A 19,853-nucleotide genomic window follows, 5' to 3' on the forward strand; every position below is an offset into this window, starting at 1 on the left:
GAACTGGGTAACTCTTGTCACCAGAGCCAGGCTTAAAAAAATATTAAAAACCCACTTGCAGAGCCATCAACATCAACTGCGCTGCAGCACATCTCCACGCTGTTAAAGGCGGCAGTAGCTGCCACACAGAGGAAGCAACCGCACGGGCAGATGTTTAAACCAGGTGACGGCATCCACAGTGCGGCAGCTTACTGGTCTTTTGCCTTCCCCTGACATCACTTGCTGGACAGGGCTGGAGTTGGCTTAGCCTTTTGCAGACACTGGGGATTTCACTAACATAACAAAGAATAGATTTGAAACAGTGTTAGGCCTCTTGTGGTTTACTTTATTAAGTATTAATATTATTATTAACACCTAGCTGTTATCTAGTGCTTTTCACCAATAGATCTCAAAACACTTTACAAAGGAGATCAGCAGCATTACCCACATTTTACAGAGGAGGAAACTGAGGTACCAGGCAGTGAAGTGACTTGCCCAAGGTCACTCAGCAGGCTAGTGGCAGAGCCAGGAAAAGTATCTCTATCTAGTATACAGTATCTCTTCCCCATTCTAGTTTTCCACCAAAGTGTAAGCTTAGGTGATGTTGCTTTATGCTACAAACAAGAGCCAAACTTGCAATATTTGTAAATATCGCATCCCCAGCTGCACCCAAGCCACTGCACTAAAGTTCCCTAAAAGAGTTGTTGCTATTTAACAAAAGAGGCGGGCTCTAACCTAGCCAGCAACGCAAGAGTTAAGGCACTGGTATTCCCACACACACACTCACAAATCAGACTATAAATCACTGAATTCAGCGGGGTTACACACCGAGGCCTCAGTCCTGCAATCTGATCCATACAGGTGGACCCTTAGACATGAAGTCCACAGGGCTCTACATGGATGTGAGGGTCCACTCGCATGCATCAGGATACAGGACTGGGGACCAGATGCACATGCAGCCATAGTCAAAATCTTTTCCTTGTTTCTCTCAAATACGGCATAATCCCGTTTAGTTGCCTCGCTCCGTACTACTCCATTTAGGACAAGGAGGAATAATTAACAGGTTTGTTTTATAAAGAAGTACCTATCTCACAGGCATGTGAGACTTGAGGGAGTCAATGTTTGTAAGGTGCTCTGAGACCTTTGGTTGAAATATATGACAAACTTGCATGCATTTTCAAAGGGCTGCTGTTTTATTTTAACCCAGGATAACTGATTTTTAGTGCAAAAAATTAAGCAGGGAACAGTCTCCTGACATACCTGCCACCAAAATATCAGAGATGAGATCCCCAGCGCTAGTGTAAATGGGTCTAGCTTCACTGAAGCCTTTGGAGCTACACCACTTTGCACCCGTTGAGGCTCTGAAGGCCAGCAGAGAACTGAGCATAGATCTGTGAACTGTGCGACAATAAATATGTCGTTGAGATAATGGCCAGATTCTTCTCTCAGTCACGCAGATGTAAGTCCAGAATCATTCCACTAAAGTCAGTGGGTTCACTCTAGATTTATGCGGGTGCAACCAAGAGCAGAATCCAGCCCAGGTTTCTATTGGCAGCAGGATGAAGTTTCCTGTCTAGAGATGGCTCCAAACCTTGGAGCTATGCCTGAAACTGGAGCTGTTCATTGAGAAAGGTCAGCACTTTGGTTCTGTTATCTCCGGACGTTTTCCTTTTCTTTCATTTCTCCCAGAAGATTTTTACAGCGGTGTGCAAGGAGTGGGGGGTTCTGTCACGGCCACTCCCACTGCTATGCAAACAGGACCCGCTCCGGCACGCTGCATGGTGTCGATGGGTTTGGAACAGGCACACGAGACATTCCAGCTTCTCTCAAATTCCCATCGATTCAGCAAATTCTTAGCGTGGCGCTTTGCAGGCCAGACGAGCACTCACCGCCCCCAGGGGCCCAAAGGGGGCAAAATTTAGCAGCTGAATCGACTTGCTTTGCTTTACCCAAGGCCCATTAGGGCCTGATCCAAACCCCGCTGAGATCCGTGGTCTTTAGATCAGGCCCCAAGTGCACAGCAGCCAGCCCCTCATGGACCTGTTTAGCAAAGGCTCTGAACAGAAATAATCCACCTTATGTGTTCTTCAAATGAGGTGGGGGGGGGTGATCCTGGGCCTGATCCTTCTCCCACTGCCGTCTCTGCAAGTTTTGCCATTGACTTCAAAGGGAACATGTTCATCTGTGTCGGGCTTTGCTGTTGGCCAGAGGAGATCAGTGGGGACTACTCGTATGAGTAAACATTACCCAGATTTGCAGGATCAGGACCCAGCTTGCCAAAGTGGCAGAAGGCTCCTTCCCTTCTTGTACTAATACTTTGCACACAGGGCACAGCTCAGGCCTCTTTACCCTTCAATAGCGCCGGTCATCGGAGGATCTCAAAGCACTTGATGAATATCAGCCAATGATGGCTCATGTCACTGCTGCAAGCTGTTCTCTCCAACCTGTGCAGGCATAAAGCGATTACCTGCTACTCATGTGAGCGCGCGCTGCAGGACTGGAACCTACTGGATTCGCCCAAAGTCACAAAGCCAGTCACCGAGACTCAGCCAGAAAGGGAACCCCGGTGTCCTGACTCCCAGTTTCCCTGCATTGATCCTTAGACTTCACTGTTTCCTTAAGTTCCTCCAGCACACTCTGACCTACAAGACTGTGTTTATCAGTCCAGCTGCAGCCACTGTTCTCATTCAGTTAACGGAACATAGTAGCTTTATTTTATTGTGTTTAGTCCTGTGCACACCAATGAACTGTCACGGAGTAAAGAGTAAAAGCAATGGCAAAAGTTTACCAGGGAGAAACAAAAACCATTGAACACAGGAAGAGCAGTCATTTGCTGCTTAAATGTGAATTAGTGTAAGGTGAGAGAGGGCTCTTGAGCCTGCTTCTTTGACTGGAATAATTAATCCTTTCATTCTCTTTGCCAGTGACAAACCCCAGTGCAGGACCCAGATGACCGAAACTATCTTGCCGGTATCCAGCACCTTTTCTGCCAACGTGCTTGATAGGCTCAATTAAACTGAAACACATGACACTGGGATCACTTTCCCCACCACTGAAATGCAGCCACTGCTGGGGTGAAACACAGCAGCTATGGGACAGCCCATAGCAACACTAAGCCAACAGTTTTGACGTGCAAACGATGAATATGTCCTCTATTGAAAGCCATCGGACAAGGTAAGGAGGCAGAATGTAATTACCCCACATCAGAATGAGTCCGGATACTGAGGCTCTCTCTCTGTGCTATTCCAAATTGGCCAGGACATTAGTTAGGTATTTCCTCCAGAAGGCAAGAGGGGAGACGCTGCTTGAGCTGTTTTGGGGACCTGATGCAGGACTGAATGACTGGTGAGCTAGTCTGTCTGTATTAAATTGTTTCTAGCTCCTCCCATGTTTTGTCCACCTTCTGCTCAGGTGGTTACCAGTTCACTGACTGCACAAACAAAGAGCAACGCTGGATTCCTAGGGGACCCTCCCTGAAATTGAAATGTAGATCTGCAAAATGGCAGCTGAATGGGACTCCCCGAGCCAAGGGACGGCAGCAAAAAGGCCACAGGCAGAGAGCATAATATTTGTGTCCCAGCCTCTACGTAAACTCGCCCATGGGCAATCTCTGTTTGATAATGCCTCTCTTTTCTGGGTGCCGACCTATGGCCCAGCGGGGAGATGCAGGCCTCCGTGGCTTGGAAAAGCCTCTTGCTGAAGCAGAAGGGAGCTACTTAAAGATTTATGAAGCACGTTTAAATTCAGTATTAAGCAGCCAATAAATATTAAACCACGATGAATATTTTAAAATGTTAATAAAGAATGGTAACCTGGAAGGCTCAAAAATTATTAAACTGGGGAAGGGGGGTTGCCTGTGATGAGTGTGATGGTTCAGGGTTTGAACAGGCTGTCAGAGAGCAGCTCGTCCAGAGAAGAAAATGCGAGATATGGCAAAAAAAGGGGGATCTTGGGGCCTGATTCTCCACCGCCTGGCATGGACACCTGTTCAGAGTGGGTGTGAAATGCTCCCACACCAGAATAGTAGCCTTTGAAATGCACTTTGCACCAGCGTATACAGTGGCACTAGATGCAAGGCAGAGAAGAATCAGGTCCATCGGCTGCAGAGGTGCTGAGCATCTTTAACTCCCACTGACTTCAATGGGAGCTGGGGGCAGGATCGGGCCCTGTCCAGAGGTTCCCAGGGTTTGCTTCAGACTGCTCTTTGCAGACGCTTTCCCCCTCAAGCAATCAGAGCACTCACCACCCACACAAAGACACCAACCACCCCTCAGAACATAGGGGCAGATTCATTCCTGCATTGACAGAAGGGACATTGTTTGAGTCTCATCTACTCCTGGCTGCAGGGACATGTGTGGGCCCTGGCTCAGGCTGGGGAAGCTCTCAGAGCATCTCAAAGTTGCTTCAGTGGCCTCTGTGGAGCATTGCAGGGATGCCGAGTCACCTTGGTCACGTCCCCTCCCTCCTTCCGGCCTGCCCCAGAGTGTCTCCTGAGGCCAGGTCTGTTGTGGGGGCAACACAAAGCAAGCAGAGCGATCTCTATGCCTGCTAGAAAACTCTCTGGAACTTGAGGCATTCCCTGAGGGCAGGGCCCGAAGGCCTGCTCTGTGACCCCTCTCAGCCAAGGGCAGGGCTATAGCTGTTTACTCCTCCCCGGGAGGAAGGACACCCCACCCTGGGAGGGTCACCTACCTACAGCTGGCACGCTGTTGGGGTTAGTGAGGTTCACCACCTTCTTCTCTCTCACTGGCTCCGTCACGGAGACCCGGAAGATCCTGCGCTCGTGGAGGCCGCAGTAGTGATGGTGGAGGTGGCAGGAGTACGTGCCCTCATCCGCGTTCTCCAGGCCCGAAATCCGCAGCGAGAAGTCGCCCAGGGCGAAGGCCGTCTCAGTGATGTTCATCTTCTGCCGGATGAAGAGAGGCCCGTAGGAGCGGCGCTCGCCGGACGCGTACAGGTCTATGAGACGGTCGGCCCGGTCGTGCGGGACCCCCGGGGGCTGCCTGTCCCAGTGAACCACTTGCTGCTCCTCCTCGCTGTGCCGCTCAGTCCAGATCTGGTTCCGGTTCACGCACGGGAGCACCACGGTGCTGTCCTTCAAGGCAACGATCACGGCCTTCTCGCCATCCCAGTACCTCTTCGCTTCCCTGGCTGCAGAGAGGACACAGGAGGCAGCTGGGTAAACATGTACAGTCCCATTTCATCTGGAAACAACCCAGCGCACACACCTTATTATACCTTATTGCCCCCGGCAGCTCTGCTGTCTAGACGCCAGCCTTTCCCATGCTAGGAACCACCGAGAATGCTTTCCTGCCCTGCACTGCCACCCGAGGATCTCAAAGTGCTTCACAACCTGAGACACACGGAGGGGGGGTGACTGGCTCAAATCTCCCACAGAGGGTCTGTGCCAGAGCTAGGAACTGAACGCAGGACTCCCGGGTCCCAGTTTAGGGTGTTAACTGCGAGCCCGTCCCTCCTCCCCTGTAGCTGAGAGTCCGTGGCTAGGTTTGCAAAGAAGGAAGAGCACGTTCTCTCCAATGACTGAGAATGGGAAAACAATAACAGACTTTATCTTCAACATGCCGAGTCCCATCCTCCAAGCATCTTAGGCAGTCTCCTTGCAGGAAATGCTTTGATGCCCCCAGTGCCCTAATTACTGGGGGAATTACAGGCTCACTGGCTCGCAGGCTGTTCACGCTGAGCAATAAAAACCAGACAAGCAGCGGGGCTCCCGGAGCCAGACTGGGCGTTTTTATTATACGCACAGAAACGTTCAGGGAGCAAGAGAGAAGATGCTGCTTCCCTCCCATCCCAACGCCCACTTATCCGAGTTACCCATACGCTCGCTGGACACTCAGCCCTTCGCCCCTTTCTCAGCACAGGCAGGCAGGGCAGCCTTAGCTCTTTCCCAGGGCTAACAAGACTGGGACCGGCAGGAAAGCCAGACAAGATGGAGGTGATTCTAGCGGGCAAAGGGGAACGTGTACAGCAAGTGAGTCTCCATCCAAGTGGTGCCATCGGTGGCAGTCCCTAGAAGCTCCCCCTCTTGACACAGCAAGACTCCAACGGCAAAGCAAAGGAAACCTCACAGCTGCCTGGCTGCTAGAAGCTGCACTGAGCACTGATGTCTTTTGAGGTGCAGCGACATTCACGTGCAGCACCAGTGATCCTATCCCGCGCGGTGCTCTGCCTCTGCACGGACCCCCCACTGATTTCACTGAGGCACCGGGTGGGAGCAGGGGTCTCCCTCACCAAAGCTGGCTCAAGGTGCTAGCCCTGGGCAGTACCCCTGTGAAGCCAGCAAGGCTCTCCATGAGCATAGGGCTCCCGCTGCCCAGAGTTCTCTGTCAGACTGGGGCCCGAGGTACTGGGCATGGGGAGTACCTGCCCCCCCGCAGAGGGACCGATGCCCATCGTTTGCATCAGCATGTGCCTTTACCTTTCTCGGTGACCTCCAGCTGGATTTTCACCGTTTCGTACAGGTGGCAGTAGTGATGGTGGAGGTTGCAGGAGTAAGTGCCTTGGTCGCTCTCTGCAACATCTAGGGCAAGAGGAGAAAAAGAACCTTTAAGAGCAAGGTGACGCTTGTCTGCGGCTGTTTATGCAGCACGTCCCCAGGCTTGGCGGTACCGAAGGAGCTTTAGACAAACAGGGCCAACGTCCCACTGCAGTTACATGCTCATTTGAGCTCATTCTTGTTTGTTTGAGTTATTCTTTGGCATTTCAGTAATACCAGCCCCAGCCAAGCTTGTGCTAGGCACTGTAAGAGACCCAAAGAGCATACAATCTGTATAGACAAGACGGACAGAGAGTGGGAGAAAGGCAGGATTCTTATCATGTTACAGGTGGGGAAATGAGGCACAGAGTAATTAAGTGACTCAATCAAGGCCACACAGGGAGTCCACGACAGTGCTAGGACTGGAACCCAGAGTGCTTTACCCATAAGGCTATCCTTCCTCTTTGACACACAGTGATTAAGACTTTCAAAGTGGTTGCAAGGCAAGTTTCTCTTAAAAGGTGGTTACTTTACTCGTTGTTAGAACACTGCATTTCCTGAGTCTCAGATGACATCAGCTTGCCCTTCCCCTTAGGAAATCTCAGTACAAGAGCATGGAGCTACAGCAATGGAAGGAGAGATCACTTTGGCTCCTGGTACCTTTGATCACCAGTGAGAAGTTGCCATCTGCGAACGCATTCTGGGGCATGGCTATCCTCCCTTGGTTGTAGGAGCTATACACCCGCTGCTCCCCAGCCGAGTACATGTCACACAGCCTCTCCGCCTTGTAATCTCCATCCGGGTTGCTATACAAGTCCCAGTGGACCACACGCTGGCGGTCATTCAGACGGTCCTGGGTCCAGATCATGCGGTAACTCTTGCAGGTCAGGACAGTTTGGGACCCAGCCACGGCGCTGACATTCGACACCGACACCACCACGCTCTCGGGGTTCAACATGTCAGCTGGGACTGTGGGCAGAGAGAGGGAGAGGCCGGACTGATGGGACATGAAGTGGGGAAGGATGCATGAAAGCAGCCGGTTGGTCATGGCAGCATGTTCTAGAATCTATGCATGTCCGGCAGCGGCTCATGGGCGGCCAGGTGGTTCCCCATTCCTGGCCAATGGGAGGTGCGGAGTTGGTGCTTGGGACGGGGGCAGCGTGCAGAGACCCCCCCCGGCCATGCCTCCTCCTAGGAATTGCTGCCAGCCATGTTGCCACTTCTGGGAGCAGTGGCAGGCCAGGGCAGGTAGGGAGCCTGCCTTAGCCCCGCTGCACCGCTGGACTTTTAGCAGCCTAAAATCTCCTGGACTGGCTTCAGTAGCCTCCGGGATATCGAGCCTGATTCCGGGAGACTCCTGGTCAAACTGGGAGGGTTGGCAACCCTAGTCAGTTCCCATACTTCTAACAATCCTAAAACCAAGACAGAGTAAAAGGGCATCACTTACCTGAATACAAATGAACAATAGACCCTGTTGAAGGAAAAAAGAAAATAATGTTACTGACAAAGTAAATGAGCAAATATTAAATATATTCATAGCCAGCAGCCAGCATCTTTCCTTTATTTTTATTATTCCATCCTTCAGCTCTTCTTCAATATTGTGATTATTTCATATTTATATTGTACTAGCGCTGACGGCCTCACAACCCGTCTAGGTCCCACGGTGCCAGGCCCTTTACAAGCATAAGAAATGAGGGTCCCTGACCCAAAGAGCGTCCAGAGGATATAAAAAACAAGCAGGCTGGAGAAGGGGGCGGAGACACGGGATCAAAAATATAGCCGGATTTGGTCTTGGCTTTGATAACCTGAGGCATCAGATTAAACTGTGGGCCAGGCATTTACCATGCTAATTAACTCTCTTCACCACCTTCAACCCCAGCGATCTGGTCTGGCCCTTCCTCCCATCTTTTTCATTATCTGGATTCTCTTCTGTTCATTTTACTCATACCCTGGTCTTGGTGATCATAGAAAAGGGAGCAAAGTGGATTGGAAACTTATCAGTGGCCTGGTATTTGTGGTATCTTTCAGAGGCCAAACACTGTATCCACCAACCCCCTCCCCCATTGAAATGAACGGGCCATTCATGTCAGCGGAAAAAAACCAGGGATTTCTTCCAGTCCTCGCATTCACCTTTTAATGTGCTGGTCGGGCTAGAGGGCAGTTTATGACCCCAGTTTAATTTCTCCTCAATTGGTCCTACAGATACAGCTTCTTACCTGTTAAGTATCTTAATTCTGTTCGGGAGCCACCAGGATAAAAAAAGAAAAAAATGAAGCATGTAAACAACGCACCAGTGCGGCCCGGAGTCAATGCAGAGGTGCAATTTAGCAGCTGAGGGCCAGATCCTGTGCATGGAAACCAATCCGGTTCCTCCCAAGATCAGGCCTTAAACGTGTATGTAACTTACGCCTTCTAATGGGCGCAGCCCGCAGACAGGATTTGAACCTGACCTTAAGAGTATGTCCACACAGCAACTGGGAGGCATGACTGCAACTCATGTAGACATACCCGAGCTAGCTTTGATTGAGTTAGCTTGCTAAAATAGCAGTGTGGCCATGGCTGCCTGGGCACCTCCCATTGTCCAATCTGGACTGGGATGGTAGGTATAGACTCAGGCAGCTAGCCCAGGCCAGGGGGCTCCACTGCTATTTCCAGTGAGCTAGCTCTGGTGTGTCTACACATACTGTCCCGATGGCGGTGTAGACATTCTCGGCTAGCCATCACTAAGGGTTTCTCCTGTCGCTAAAAGGGCTGAGGCCAGCATTTTTGGAACTAAGTGGCCAGGGGTCCTGTTCTCAGGCAATCACTGGCCTTTCTGATGCCTGTATGGTGCCTTCCATCCTGGGCCAGTCACAACAGTGCTTTCAGCCGGATTGCAGTCACACACTGCTTCTCAGTTGTAGCTTTGCCCAGAGAAAAGTACAGCTTAGCCTCATAGCTCGGAGCTGTGATTAGGGGTGGGAGCATACTGACAGGGACTATCCCTGTGCCCTCACACCACAAAGCCTGGCTTTACACAATGGAAACAAGACCTTGTCTACCACGGGGTTTTTTCCTCCCTAACATTTTCCACTACTGCTACCGACAGGGCAGTTCCACCACCCGCAGCCACGGCGGGAACGCTAGTGAACACAAGTGGCCGATAGCTGCTGGCATTTCGACCAGCTCTGTGCAGGGTAACACGAGACAGCGGCTGAGCACGCCCATCGATGGGAAATTGTAGGGAATTGCCAAAATACCCGCCCTCCCCCAGTGTTCTCTTGCTGAGACAGAGTGTTTATAACCGAACTGGCATACAAACATCACCTTGGTCTCTTCCCACTGGTTCCAGCTGTTTAGCCGGTGGTGCTAGGCAGTGCGTCTGACCACGCTGCCATTATATAATAGAGGCTTTTGTTCTGCCTGGTGTGTAGTCAGCCAGGGCGAGGCCCTCAGATATGTTCATTTGGAGTGGGAGGGGCCCTGGGGTCTTGTAGGAGGACACCTAACCTTACATCTGGAAGATAAAAGTTCCACCCTTCTCCCACAAACGGTTAGTGAGAAAGGGTGACAAGGCACAATTGCGTCTCTGCTGCTGCCACACGGACCAGGATCCCCATGACGGTCCATTGCGATTCCAGGGATCATCCATGGACTGTACAGCAAGGGGATGCTGGATGGCTCATGGAATTAGCAATGGGATATGGAGCCTTCCCCTTGTAGGTCATCTATTTGAACCCTGCTCGGCTCTGTGCTATCTGTGTGAACAGTGTTTGGTAATCTCACTCTGGCTCCTTCTTAGAGGGCATCCAGATTGCTGTCCCAACAGAGACCTGGAGATTCAAGTCCCTTCTTGTTTCGCCCAGGTCAGAGCTGAGCTGGAGTAAAGTGGAGGGGAAGACCACACTGCCACTCTTCCTGTCCTGTGGCTAAACAGAGGACTTTGGCGCCCAAGGCTTTGAAGCTAGCACCTTTCAGGAGACAGGACAGCAGCACCAATGCTGGAGTTGATGCAACTGAGTTCTAGTGTTTCATAAAAGGCAAAAAGCTGCTGATCAGAAAAGCATGAATCCTTTGACCAAGCTCGCTGCACTCAGGTGTGCTCCCCTGCACGTTCCTTTCACACTTCACTGCCAGTACTATTCAGAGAAACCACCTGTTGACATCAAGGGCAACCCCATTAAATTCTATCTCCCTAACATGCCTGGCTTCCCCGGGCTAACCCAGTGCAGCCTCTCAAGCCCACATAACTCAGATCCATGTACTGAGAACTACTTCCTGGGACATAAACAAATGTCTTCGTTTCCACCTTCGCATAGCCCAGTACCTCCTGCTAGTTGCGTAGGATGGGAAGTCCAGTGGGCAGTGTGGAGAGCATGGTTCAGTATCACAACACAGTGGCATCATTCATCTCCATAAACCATCTGTTAACCGTTGAAGCACAAATGGGTTACAGCCGGATAATTAGTTGTTTTGTCCTGCTAATGCCGTGGGCACAATGCCACCCGGACAAAGACTGGAATATTTCTTGCTACAGGGAATAAATTAACTCCAGAATGGGGCTACTTCAATCACACCCACAGAGAACATGCTCAGTGAAATAAACCACTCTTCTTCTCTGCCTCTCGCAAAGCACTGGCAGTGACACCATGGTGGGAGAATGGCAGTTTCCAGGCAAGAGCTCCATTCAAAGATACTCCAGAGGGAAGCCTTTTCTTCTGCATTTATATTTGCAGCTTTACAAAGAGAATACGCTGGGGAAATGCCGGTGTACTTTGTACCACTTCATATAAAAGAAAAAGACAACCCATTCCCAAACAGTGAAGTGATTCCTTCGTTTCCAATCCCTGTTCTTGTGGTTTACAAAGCACTTGATGGCGCAGAACGATAATGCTCAGGCCTTCGTTTCTGGAAGCTCAGATTTAGCTTGGGGCAACAAGAAAATAATACTTTGCCTTTCTATAGCACTCTCCTTCTGAGGATCCCAAAATGCTTTACAAACATGGATCAAAGTATTAATTTTACTGGTGGAAAAACTGAGGCACAAATGCTAAATAATTAGTTCACGGTCCCACCTTGACTGCAGATTAGGCAGATCTTCTAACACCCAGGTCCATGCTTTAACCTCTTGATCCTGCGCTAATGAACATGCTGCACTCAGACTACTCACCAGGGGGCACGGGTTCATATCACAAACCACCATGCAAACTCTGGGCAAGCCTGAGGGCCGGAACCGCAGGTGAGAACTAAAGTGCATTGTTTGAACTGTCTGGGAGAAATTTGTCTTATGATTTTCACTGATCTTGATCTTCGTGAGTGAGCCCTGATGGATCAACTGTCCCAGGGCTGCAGTAAGTGACTGAAATCACTGGGAGTTACTCACACGCAGTGATGGAATAACTAGGACCTGGGCATATCTTCAGGTGTGAAGGGACATCATGTCATCGTGCTGGGTCCTGGCCCTGTATTGCCATGCATCAGTGTTACGGTGTGATGCTAACCAGTCAGGATACGGTGAGGTTTGCATCACGACACCAGGAGGTGATGTCATGATGAGGAGATGCAGTCAAATGTCCTTTGTCCCAGAGCACAATGCCTACAACTTGGGGCTGCTAGCTGTCTGCAAAGCCAGTGCTGTCAGAGCCTCGTTTTGCTGTTCATTTAATAATGGATTGATTTGGTGCTGCAAGAATCTCCTCTTGTGGGTGAGCCGTGGGAATGCATTTATTTTTCCCTTTCCCCCTTACAACTTAATGTAAAAACCATGGAGGCAAACTGCATAAATTGGACATCTGACAAAGCCATCCAGCTGAGCCTTCCAAACCCGGAAACCCTCCGTGTTCTCCATTCCACAGCCTGCATCGTCCCTGAGCTAAGAATAGCAGAGCCCCTCTCCCCCAATTTCTGGATTCTGTTTTTATGCTGGTTTTACCAACTGGCATGATCAGGACCACACAAGCCCTGACTCTCCCGTCCATCCACTGGGGCATATTGCCAGGATGGGCTGCTGGAGCTTATTAACAGGCCACGTGTGTTCCTCCACCACATTGCAAAGCGTGGCTGTTCTGTGAAACAAGACTGCAGAGCATGATCATCTGTAACATCAGGGCAGCAGCTTCCAGGAGACAAAAACTTTCCACGGTTCCTGCCGGCTTTCTTTCATTCATCTGCTAAAGCCTCTGCTCATAGATCCCTACAGGGGAGGCAGCAGTCTCGCAGTTACTAGGCAACTGCATGTCAGGACTCCTGAGTTCTCTTCCCAGCTCTGCCACTCATTGTAGGACATGGGCATGTCACTGTGTTTCTCTGTGCCTCAATTTACCCATCCGTAAAGTAGGCATAATACCTGTCTGTGCTTTGCCAGGGATGTACTTCGAGGCCTCAGTTCTATTATTCATCCGGACTGGCTGGGATACAAACCCTGGACTGTGCATGGCTCAGTGACACCGACTCCCACCTGTCAGTACTGATCCTGTCAACTGAAAGAGGCCGCTCTGCCCACCTTGATCGAGGCAGTAACCGCGTCAGGAGGGCAGCGTGAAAGGAGGTGCGAAGCCAGGAGTGGGAGGAGACAAAGGAGGTAATGAGTTGAGCCGACTGGGCAGGATGCAGGGGGAACAGTGGGGTGGCGTGAGATCAGGGATGCCCGTGGGCTACTGGGACCCAATTCACCAATGTGCCTGAGACCGGAGATGGGATGAAAGAAAAGTGGCACCTCCCTGATTCTGGGTTTTGGTTTGGAGCTGCCCTGGGCCCCAGCCAAGTAAGAGCAGCCTAAGGCACTGCCCTAACCTGCCTCCGGCCCCATGCAGCCATTGGGGCAGCTGGGAACAGCCGGAGCACAGCCGCACTGTGGCCACCCTCCCCCTGGACTGGAAGGAGGCGTGTTGTAGAGGCATTGCACCAGCTCTGCCTATGCTGGAAGAAAGGCCAGTGACCCATCCTGGCAGCTGTACAGCCCCTTACACTGACAAAGTTTGTGTGACGGAGGCAAGGGGCAGCCAGGAGCTCCGGGCTCAATTCACAGCACTGTCAATGCGACATCCAGGGCCACGATGGCGGATGGCTCCAGGAGATGAAAGGGACGGGCAGGTTGCCCTGGTTTCCCTCTGCAACCATTAGGCCTAGAAACACGATTTTTGTTTTAATGAAAGCTGAGAATCCTCCACAATCCCAGGACTCTGAGAGCCGAAGCTTTGGGACCACAACCTCAAGATCTGAACAAACTGTGTTCGCTGCAGTTCATGGTTCCACTTTCCAAAATTGAAGGCAACCGCTCTGAGCCCTGTAGCTACATTCCCCAGCCCCATCCTCACGTTACCGCTCCAGCTCCAGACACGAGTGGCACTGGGGAGACCGGCTCACATAGTGTCCCCTAACTTTTCCTCTACGCTAGAGGCAAACATAGGGTTCTTCCCAGCAGGTTCCTGAGATATCGTGCTGGCCAGTCCAACAAAAGCTCAAAGGAAAGGCAAAATCTTGAGCTCCACTGGATGAGAAGAAGAGAACAGACGGCATTTCAAGATCCTCCTGTAAAATACATACCCAGGCTCTGGCATCTATAATTCCAAGGCAAGCTTCTTAAATAGGCCAAGAAGAAGCTGGGCAAACAAGAAGCAAGATCCCAAAGCTCTGAGGAACGTCCCACATCGACACTGCTCCGCAGACTGCCTCCTCTGCGTGACCCAACTAGGAAACCACCTCTCCCCTTTCCTACACACAGAACAACACCACTGCTTCAGTCAGAAGGTGTCTGGGATGCTGAGGAGAGACTGCCGCTCTGACTGAGAGGCTGAGCCCAAAGCTGGGAGTGCGTGCTCATCAAAACACCCGGTGTCCTGTTCAACGAAGAGCTAACAGAGGATGAAAGCAAAGGCAGAGCTGAGCCAGGAATCTGGCTAACATCGCAGAAGGCAGCATGAATGGGGTTGTTGGCTGGTAAGCAGGTGTGTGCGTTACAGGGTCCTGTGATAGCAGGTAAATCCCCCAAGGGCCCAGTTCTGCCACCATTACTCACACTGGTTCTGATCCTGACCCCGCCGAAGCCAGTAGGAGCTTTGCCATTGACTTCAGGAGGTGCCAGATCAGGTATAGAGAGTAGTGCTTTACAGGACAAGCAGTGCCACTGAAATCCAGAAGGCCACTTAAGAAGCAAGGGACTCCCCCTAGGAGTAAGGGCAGCAGAATCGAGCCTTCTTAGTGATTTACACCCAGCATACTTGAGCACCGTCTCTTCCCAAGTCAACTGAGATCACCCAGGAATTGTCCATGCTCTTCCTCCTAATGATTCAGCTGATACAGGCTGGAGGAAGATCCTTCCGAATGCAGGGACCTCATTTCTGGCCCAGCCTGCCTGTGTCCCTAGACAAGGCCTTTTTGTTAGAGTAAGTTCAGCTCTGACCTTCTCACCATTCCTTTCTCAGCAGCTTTGTGTCTTTTTCAGTCCCTTTTTCTTTTCCCATCTCATTGCCCATTTTCCAGATCACTGAGTCTCAGAGACTTTAAAGCCAGAAGGGACCATCATGATCATCTAGTCTGACCTTCTGCACATCGCAGGCCACAGAAGCTCACTCACCCACTCGTGTAATAGATCCCAAACCTCTGGCTGAGTTACTGAAGTCCTTAAAACATGGTTTAAAGACGTCAAGATACAGAGAATTCACCAAAAAAAACGAGGGGTACTTGTGGCACCTTTGAGACTAACAAATTTATTTGGGCATAAGCTTTCATGGGCTAAAACACACTTCATCGGATGCATGCCATGGAAAAGGTATGTATACACAGTAGGAAGATATATATATACAGAGAACATGCAAAAATGGGTGTTGCCATACCAACTGCAACAAGACCAATTAATTAAGATGGGCTACTATCAGCTGGAGAAAAAAACCCTTTTGCACTTGTTTAAACCTGCAAGTGACCCGTGACCCGCGCTACAGAGGAAGGCAAAGCACACACACCCTCCCCCGAGGGTCTCTGCCAATCGGACCCGGGGGGAAATTCTTTCTCAACCCCAAATATGGCGCTCAGTTAGACGCTGAGCATGTGCGCAAGACGCACCAGGCAGATACGGATTCTAAACAATAGCACTCATGACCTAGGACAGAGTCCCGTCAGCTTCAAAGTGCCACACGACACCTTCGTGAATGAAGTGTTATCACTTCTAAGCTGCACTTCAGGAAATTGAGCTCTGGAGAGGTTCAGGCCAATGCTTTTGAAAGTGGACACTGATCTTAGGTGCCTCAGTTTTGGGGTGCCCAACTTGGGGCACCTTGGGCCTGATTTGCAGAAGGGCTGAGCACCTGCAGGGACTTCAGCTGGACTTGTGAGTGCTCAGCTGCTCTGGGAATCAGCCCCTAGGTGTCTCCAGTTGGGTAGCCTAAGAAACCAGACACGCCCCAAATCAGCAGCCACTTATGAAAATTTCAGCCTACCCCAGGTCACACAGTCAGACAATCACAGAGCCAGGACTAGAACCCAGGCATCCTGCCTCCCACTCCCTGCTCTAATCATTAACACACCACTTTGGTGCTGCCTAGGTGCCCGACATACGTCCAAGAAAGCGACACCTCTGCACTGGGCATTAAACCAGCCTCCATTGACAAAAAGGGAGCTGCAGCTCCTCTTGCTGGAGGGGTGGCAGCATCACGGTCCCGCTGGAGCGAGTGGCTGGTGGATCAGGCCCTGAATGAGAGGCTTACTCAAAAACGGGAGTTTTTTAAAAAGTTAAAAATAAGAAGCATGTGAAAATACCAAGTTCCTCGTTCTCCGTCGTCGCGGCCCCTGTGTCCACACTTTTAAGGGCCTCCCTAGAGCTATTCCCACGTCAGTGCAAACATACCAGATGCTGCTACTGAGTTAAGCTCATACGGTCTTGGAAAATGGTAGCAACTTCACGCTGGCTCTTTGGGGGCCTGACCCAGTGTCAAGGGGACCATTATGGCTTCTCCTCCGGGCACTGTACTAGCAATGGCCACTCCGAATAGCTCAGTGAGTTCTGGGAATAGCTCTATGCGTCAGCTGACCCAGCAGAGGGAGGCGACCTACGCCCCTCTTTTCAAGTCACCCAGCTGGGGGCATCCGTGAGTAATGCAAGTGCTTGATTCCTAATGGCTAACCACACTGCATCCCTGCTGCGCCTGTCTCCTGCTGGCCTGGGAGTGAAAGACTGAGGCTGGATCTTGAATGAAGATCCCCCACAGGCAGCCATTTGCGAGGGCTGGCTCAGGCTGCAGTCACTGATGGTTTTTTAAGTCCCCATTTATAAAAAACAAAAACAGCTCCTGGGATCTAATTTCTCAACAGCAGATTTTTGTTCTTGCTTTCAGAGGGGATTTTGGGACTCCCAAAAGCTTCCCCAGCCATCCGACTCCAACAGTTCCAGCAAGTGGGAACATGCCTGTCAGACCGGAGAGAGACGAAAAAGTGCCGTCTCGGCAGAAAGAAGAAAGTCCTCCTCCGTCTGCACGAGAAGCCAGGAGAAGCTCCGCCAGCATTTGCCAGCCGCCATCTTGGCTGCTGTGCACACAGGCCCCCTCACAGGCCCGCTTCTCCCAGACCGCTCAGAGATGTGCTTCGCTTTGAAAACACTTCTCAGCCTCGTGTACAGTGTGTTGGCACGCGGCCCGCAATGCAGAGCCATTCGGAATGGAGCCGGTCTTTCCCCGAGGGATGAACGCTCGAGGGGGGAGATCAGAACCGCATCTCACCAAAGATTAAAGGAACTGGATTTCTCCCACCCCTTGCCTCCAACTTTATTTTCATGGGAATTTGGAGAAGTCAGCCTGCAAGTCGAAGATCTCTGATGGGGCTCCAACACCGCCCCCACCTCTACACACTGCACCCAAATGTGTCCGTTAGAGCCCCTCAATCCTGACCTGCAGGATTACGGTTCCAGGTCTGAGCCCCACACAGCTCTACTGTTGGTGAGCAGCACCACAACCTGCTATTCCTGTCCCACATGCTCCTCTGAATCATGTAGGGTAACAACCCAGCTGGTTCCAGTCCCCTCAGTTCTGCCAGTGCTTCTCAGGCATAACACGAAACCATCCCCTCCTGCTCCGGTCACGGATCCCCACACAGCTCTCCCACTGCTTCTCAGTCGTGATCTTCTCTTCCGGTGCCGAGTCCCTCACAGCTCTGCCCAGGCCCCACAGTCCTCACCTGCGGCCTTCCCTGCTCTTCCAGTCCTGGACCACGCCCAGAGACACTGCCAACTGTGGATGGCTTGGTGAGGTGGAAAATATCCACCCGGGACCAGACTGAGCACAAAAACTGAATTCACCTGTGACCTGAAGGAGCTAGGAAAGGCAGGTGCGGGGGAACCCCAGCCACTGGCTAATGGGATTATTTGGGTTTATGAGGTTGGGGGATAAAACAGCCCTAAACGAGCTTGCACCCCACATTTCCCAGATGGGATGCACTGTCGTCCTTCAGAAATTGAGCTGTCCTGTGCCCCAGGGTGACCCAGCCTTGCACACACCCAGCTCTCCTCAGAGAAGAAGGTGTCAAAGGGGCTGGTTTGGGTTGTGTGACGTGGGCTGCTTCCTTCTGGGGGGCTGCTATTTACCCACAAGTCTTTTTACTTCATTAAAGCCTTCCTGCTGAGGCCCCCTCTCTTGGCGCATTGGGTCTGCCATTGCCCTCCACAGAAAACTTTGCAAAGCAGGAAAAAACATAAACAGTGCCATGTTTCTATAATAACCCCCCCCATCCCCTGACCATCCTCCCCCTCCTCCCTCCCCACCCTCCCCCGGGATGTCAAGTGAATCCTGTTTTTACCTGGGCAGCCCAAACAGTTTTAGTATTTCCCCCCTTATCGCCCACGACGACTGCCAGCTCCTGCCGTACAGCACAAAGTCACCTGAGATCAAACGATTCAGAGCGTTTCAAAGCTTTGGGGCAATACCAGGCTATGTTCCTTCCCTTCCTTCTGCACACCAAGATGATCAGCAGCAAAACAAACCAAAGTACATGGATAACGACCCAGAACATCCTCTGATCTACCCCTACCCCACCAAACATTCCTCCTCCAGAAAAGCCAAGAGAAATCCCTTTTCCCCATCCAAACCTTTTCCCCCACCCCACCACACAGACACACTCCAGAAAACAACTAGCTACAAGAATCTAAACCAAGACACTGAACTGACAGAGCCAGCTTCCCCAGGAAAACTCCAAGCCCCCATTCTCTCTGGTGCAAGAAAGATACATAACATTGATGCCGATCAGCTAGAAGCTTACTTTGCAGAAGCAACAGCTGCCACAGGAGGAGTCTTGCTACTTGCTCCATTTCTTCAGCCTCTGTGTGTTTTTCTCTCTCTCTCTCCTGAAAAACAAGTCGAAGTTGTTGTTTTTTTTAACCCAAAAACACTATGACCTCATCAACGTACAGCCAGGGAGCCAGGGACAGCAGCTCAAATTCTTGCAGTATTACTCCACCTACAATTTATAACACCCCACCTCCCCTCTGCACTGCCCCCTCCAAAACACTCTCTCCACCTCCTTCCCTTCCTTAATGCTTCCTGCTCAATTTCTCCAAAACACGAGCTCTCTCTCTTCCCCCCTTGGATCCTTCTGCTCTGCTCCCTGACTTTGATGTCAAAGTCTTATCTGCTGACTTTTGCTGGTCCCACACAGCTCTGCGTTCCAAAAACCAGCCCCCTCCCCCTACTTCCCTTCTGGGTATGAAACTAATTTTCCTTGTGCTTTTACTGGATCCAGCTGTTCCTCCCTTTCTTTTGACACTCATCCAGCTGTCTGCCGGGGACAAGGTTTTTGAACCTTCACGGTTTTTTGATCTGTCTCTCCTCACATGGTTTTACTTTAAAAACAAGTATCAGAGGATGACTTAAGAAACAACGTTGACTTGAGTTCAGGACAGGGGAGGCAAAACAGACTAGATTATAACTATCCCCCCAAATGTCTCCTGATGGACAGGACCCCTCTCCAGCCTTTGGTGCCAGCTTCTCTGCTATGTAGAGACAGGAAAGATACGACCAGCAAAGAACCTCTACATTCAGGCTCCGTGTACAAGAACAGAACAATGCCATGGGTTGATTGATTTCTATTCTGAGAAAAAACAGACACCTTGTACAGCGGATCTTGGAGAGCCCAATATACTGCTCTTTGTTTCCTTGGTCCAGTCATAAGCTGTTAGAGACAAGACTAATAGGGGAAATGTTGGTGGGGCCACCTGGCTCTGTTGTTACTGAGGGCCATGATACAGCAATGATCTCAGGTCGTGATGGAAAAGCAGAGTTCTGCTCATGAAGTCTTTAAACCACGATTTGAGGACTTCAATAGCTCAGACATAAGTTAGGGGTTTGTTACAGGAGTGGGTGGGTGAGATTCCGTGGCCTGCAGTGTGCAGGATGTCAGACTAGAAGATCGTAATGGTCCC

The 19,853-nt window shown here is 50.9% G+C and overlaps 1 protein-coding gene across 1 annotated transcript in view; it reads right to left on the reverse strand.

The window, feature by feature from the left end:
* Positions 1-18,815, reverse strand: part of MXRA8 (matrix remodeling associated 8) — a 36,424-nt gene extending 17,609 nt beyond the window's left edge. Inside the window, exons 1-5 of the mRNA XM_074975390.1 lie at positions 18,695-18,815; positions 7,923-7,946; positions 7,136-7,444; positions 6,419-6,520; positions 4,672-5,130 (exon numbers count right to left, since the gene is read on the reverse strand). Of these exons, the coding sequence (XP_074831491.1) occupies positions 4,672-5,130; positions 6,419-6,520; positions 7,136-7,444; positions 7,923-7,946; positions 18,695-18,743 (943 nt within the window). The 5' untranslated portion in view covers positions 18,744-18,815. The remainder of the gene's footprint in view (positions 1-4,671; positions 5,131-6,418; positions 6,521-7,135; positions 7,445-7,922; positions 7,947-18,694) is intronic.
* Between the last annotated feature and the right edge of the window lie 1,038 nt (positions 18,816-19,853).

Source organism: Natator depressus, chromosome 18, assembly GCF_965152275.1.
Source record: "Natator depressus isolate rNatDep1 chromosome 18, rNatDep2.hap1, whole genome shotgun sequence".
Lineage (NCBI taxonomy): Eukaryota > Metazoa > Chordata > Testudines > Cheloniidae > Natator > Natator depressus.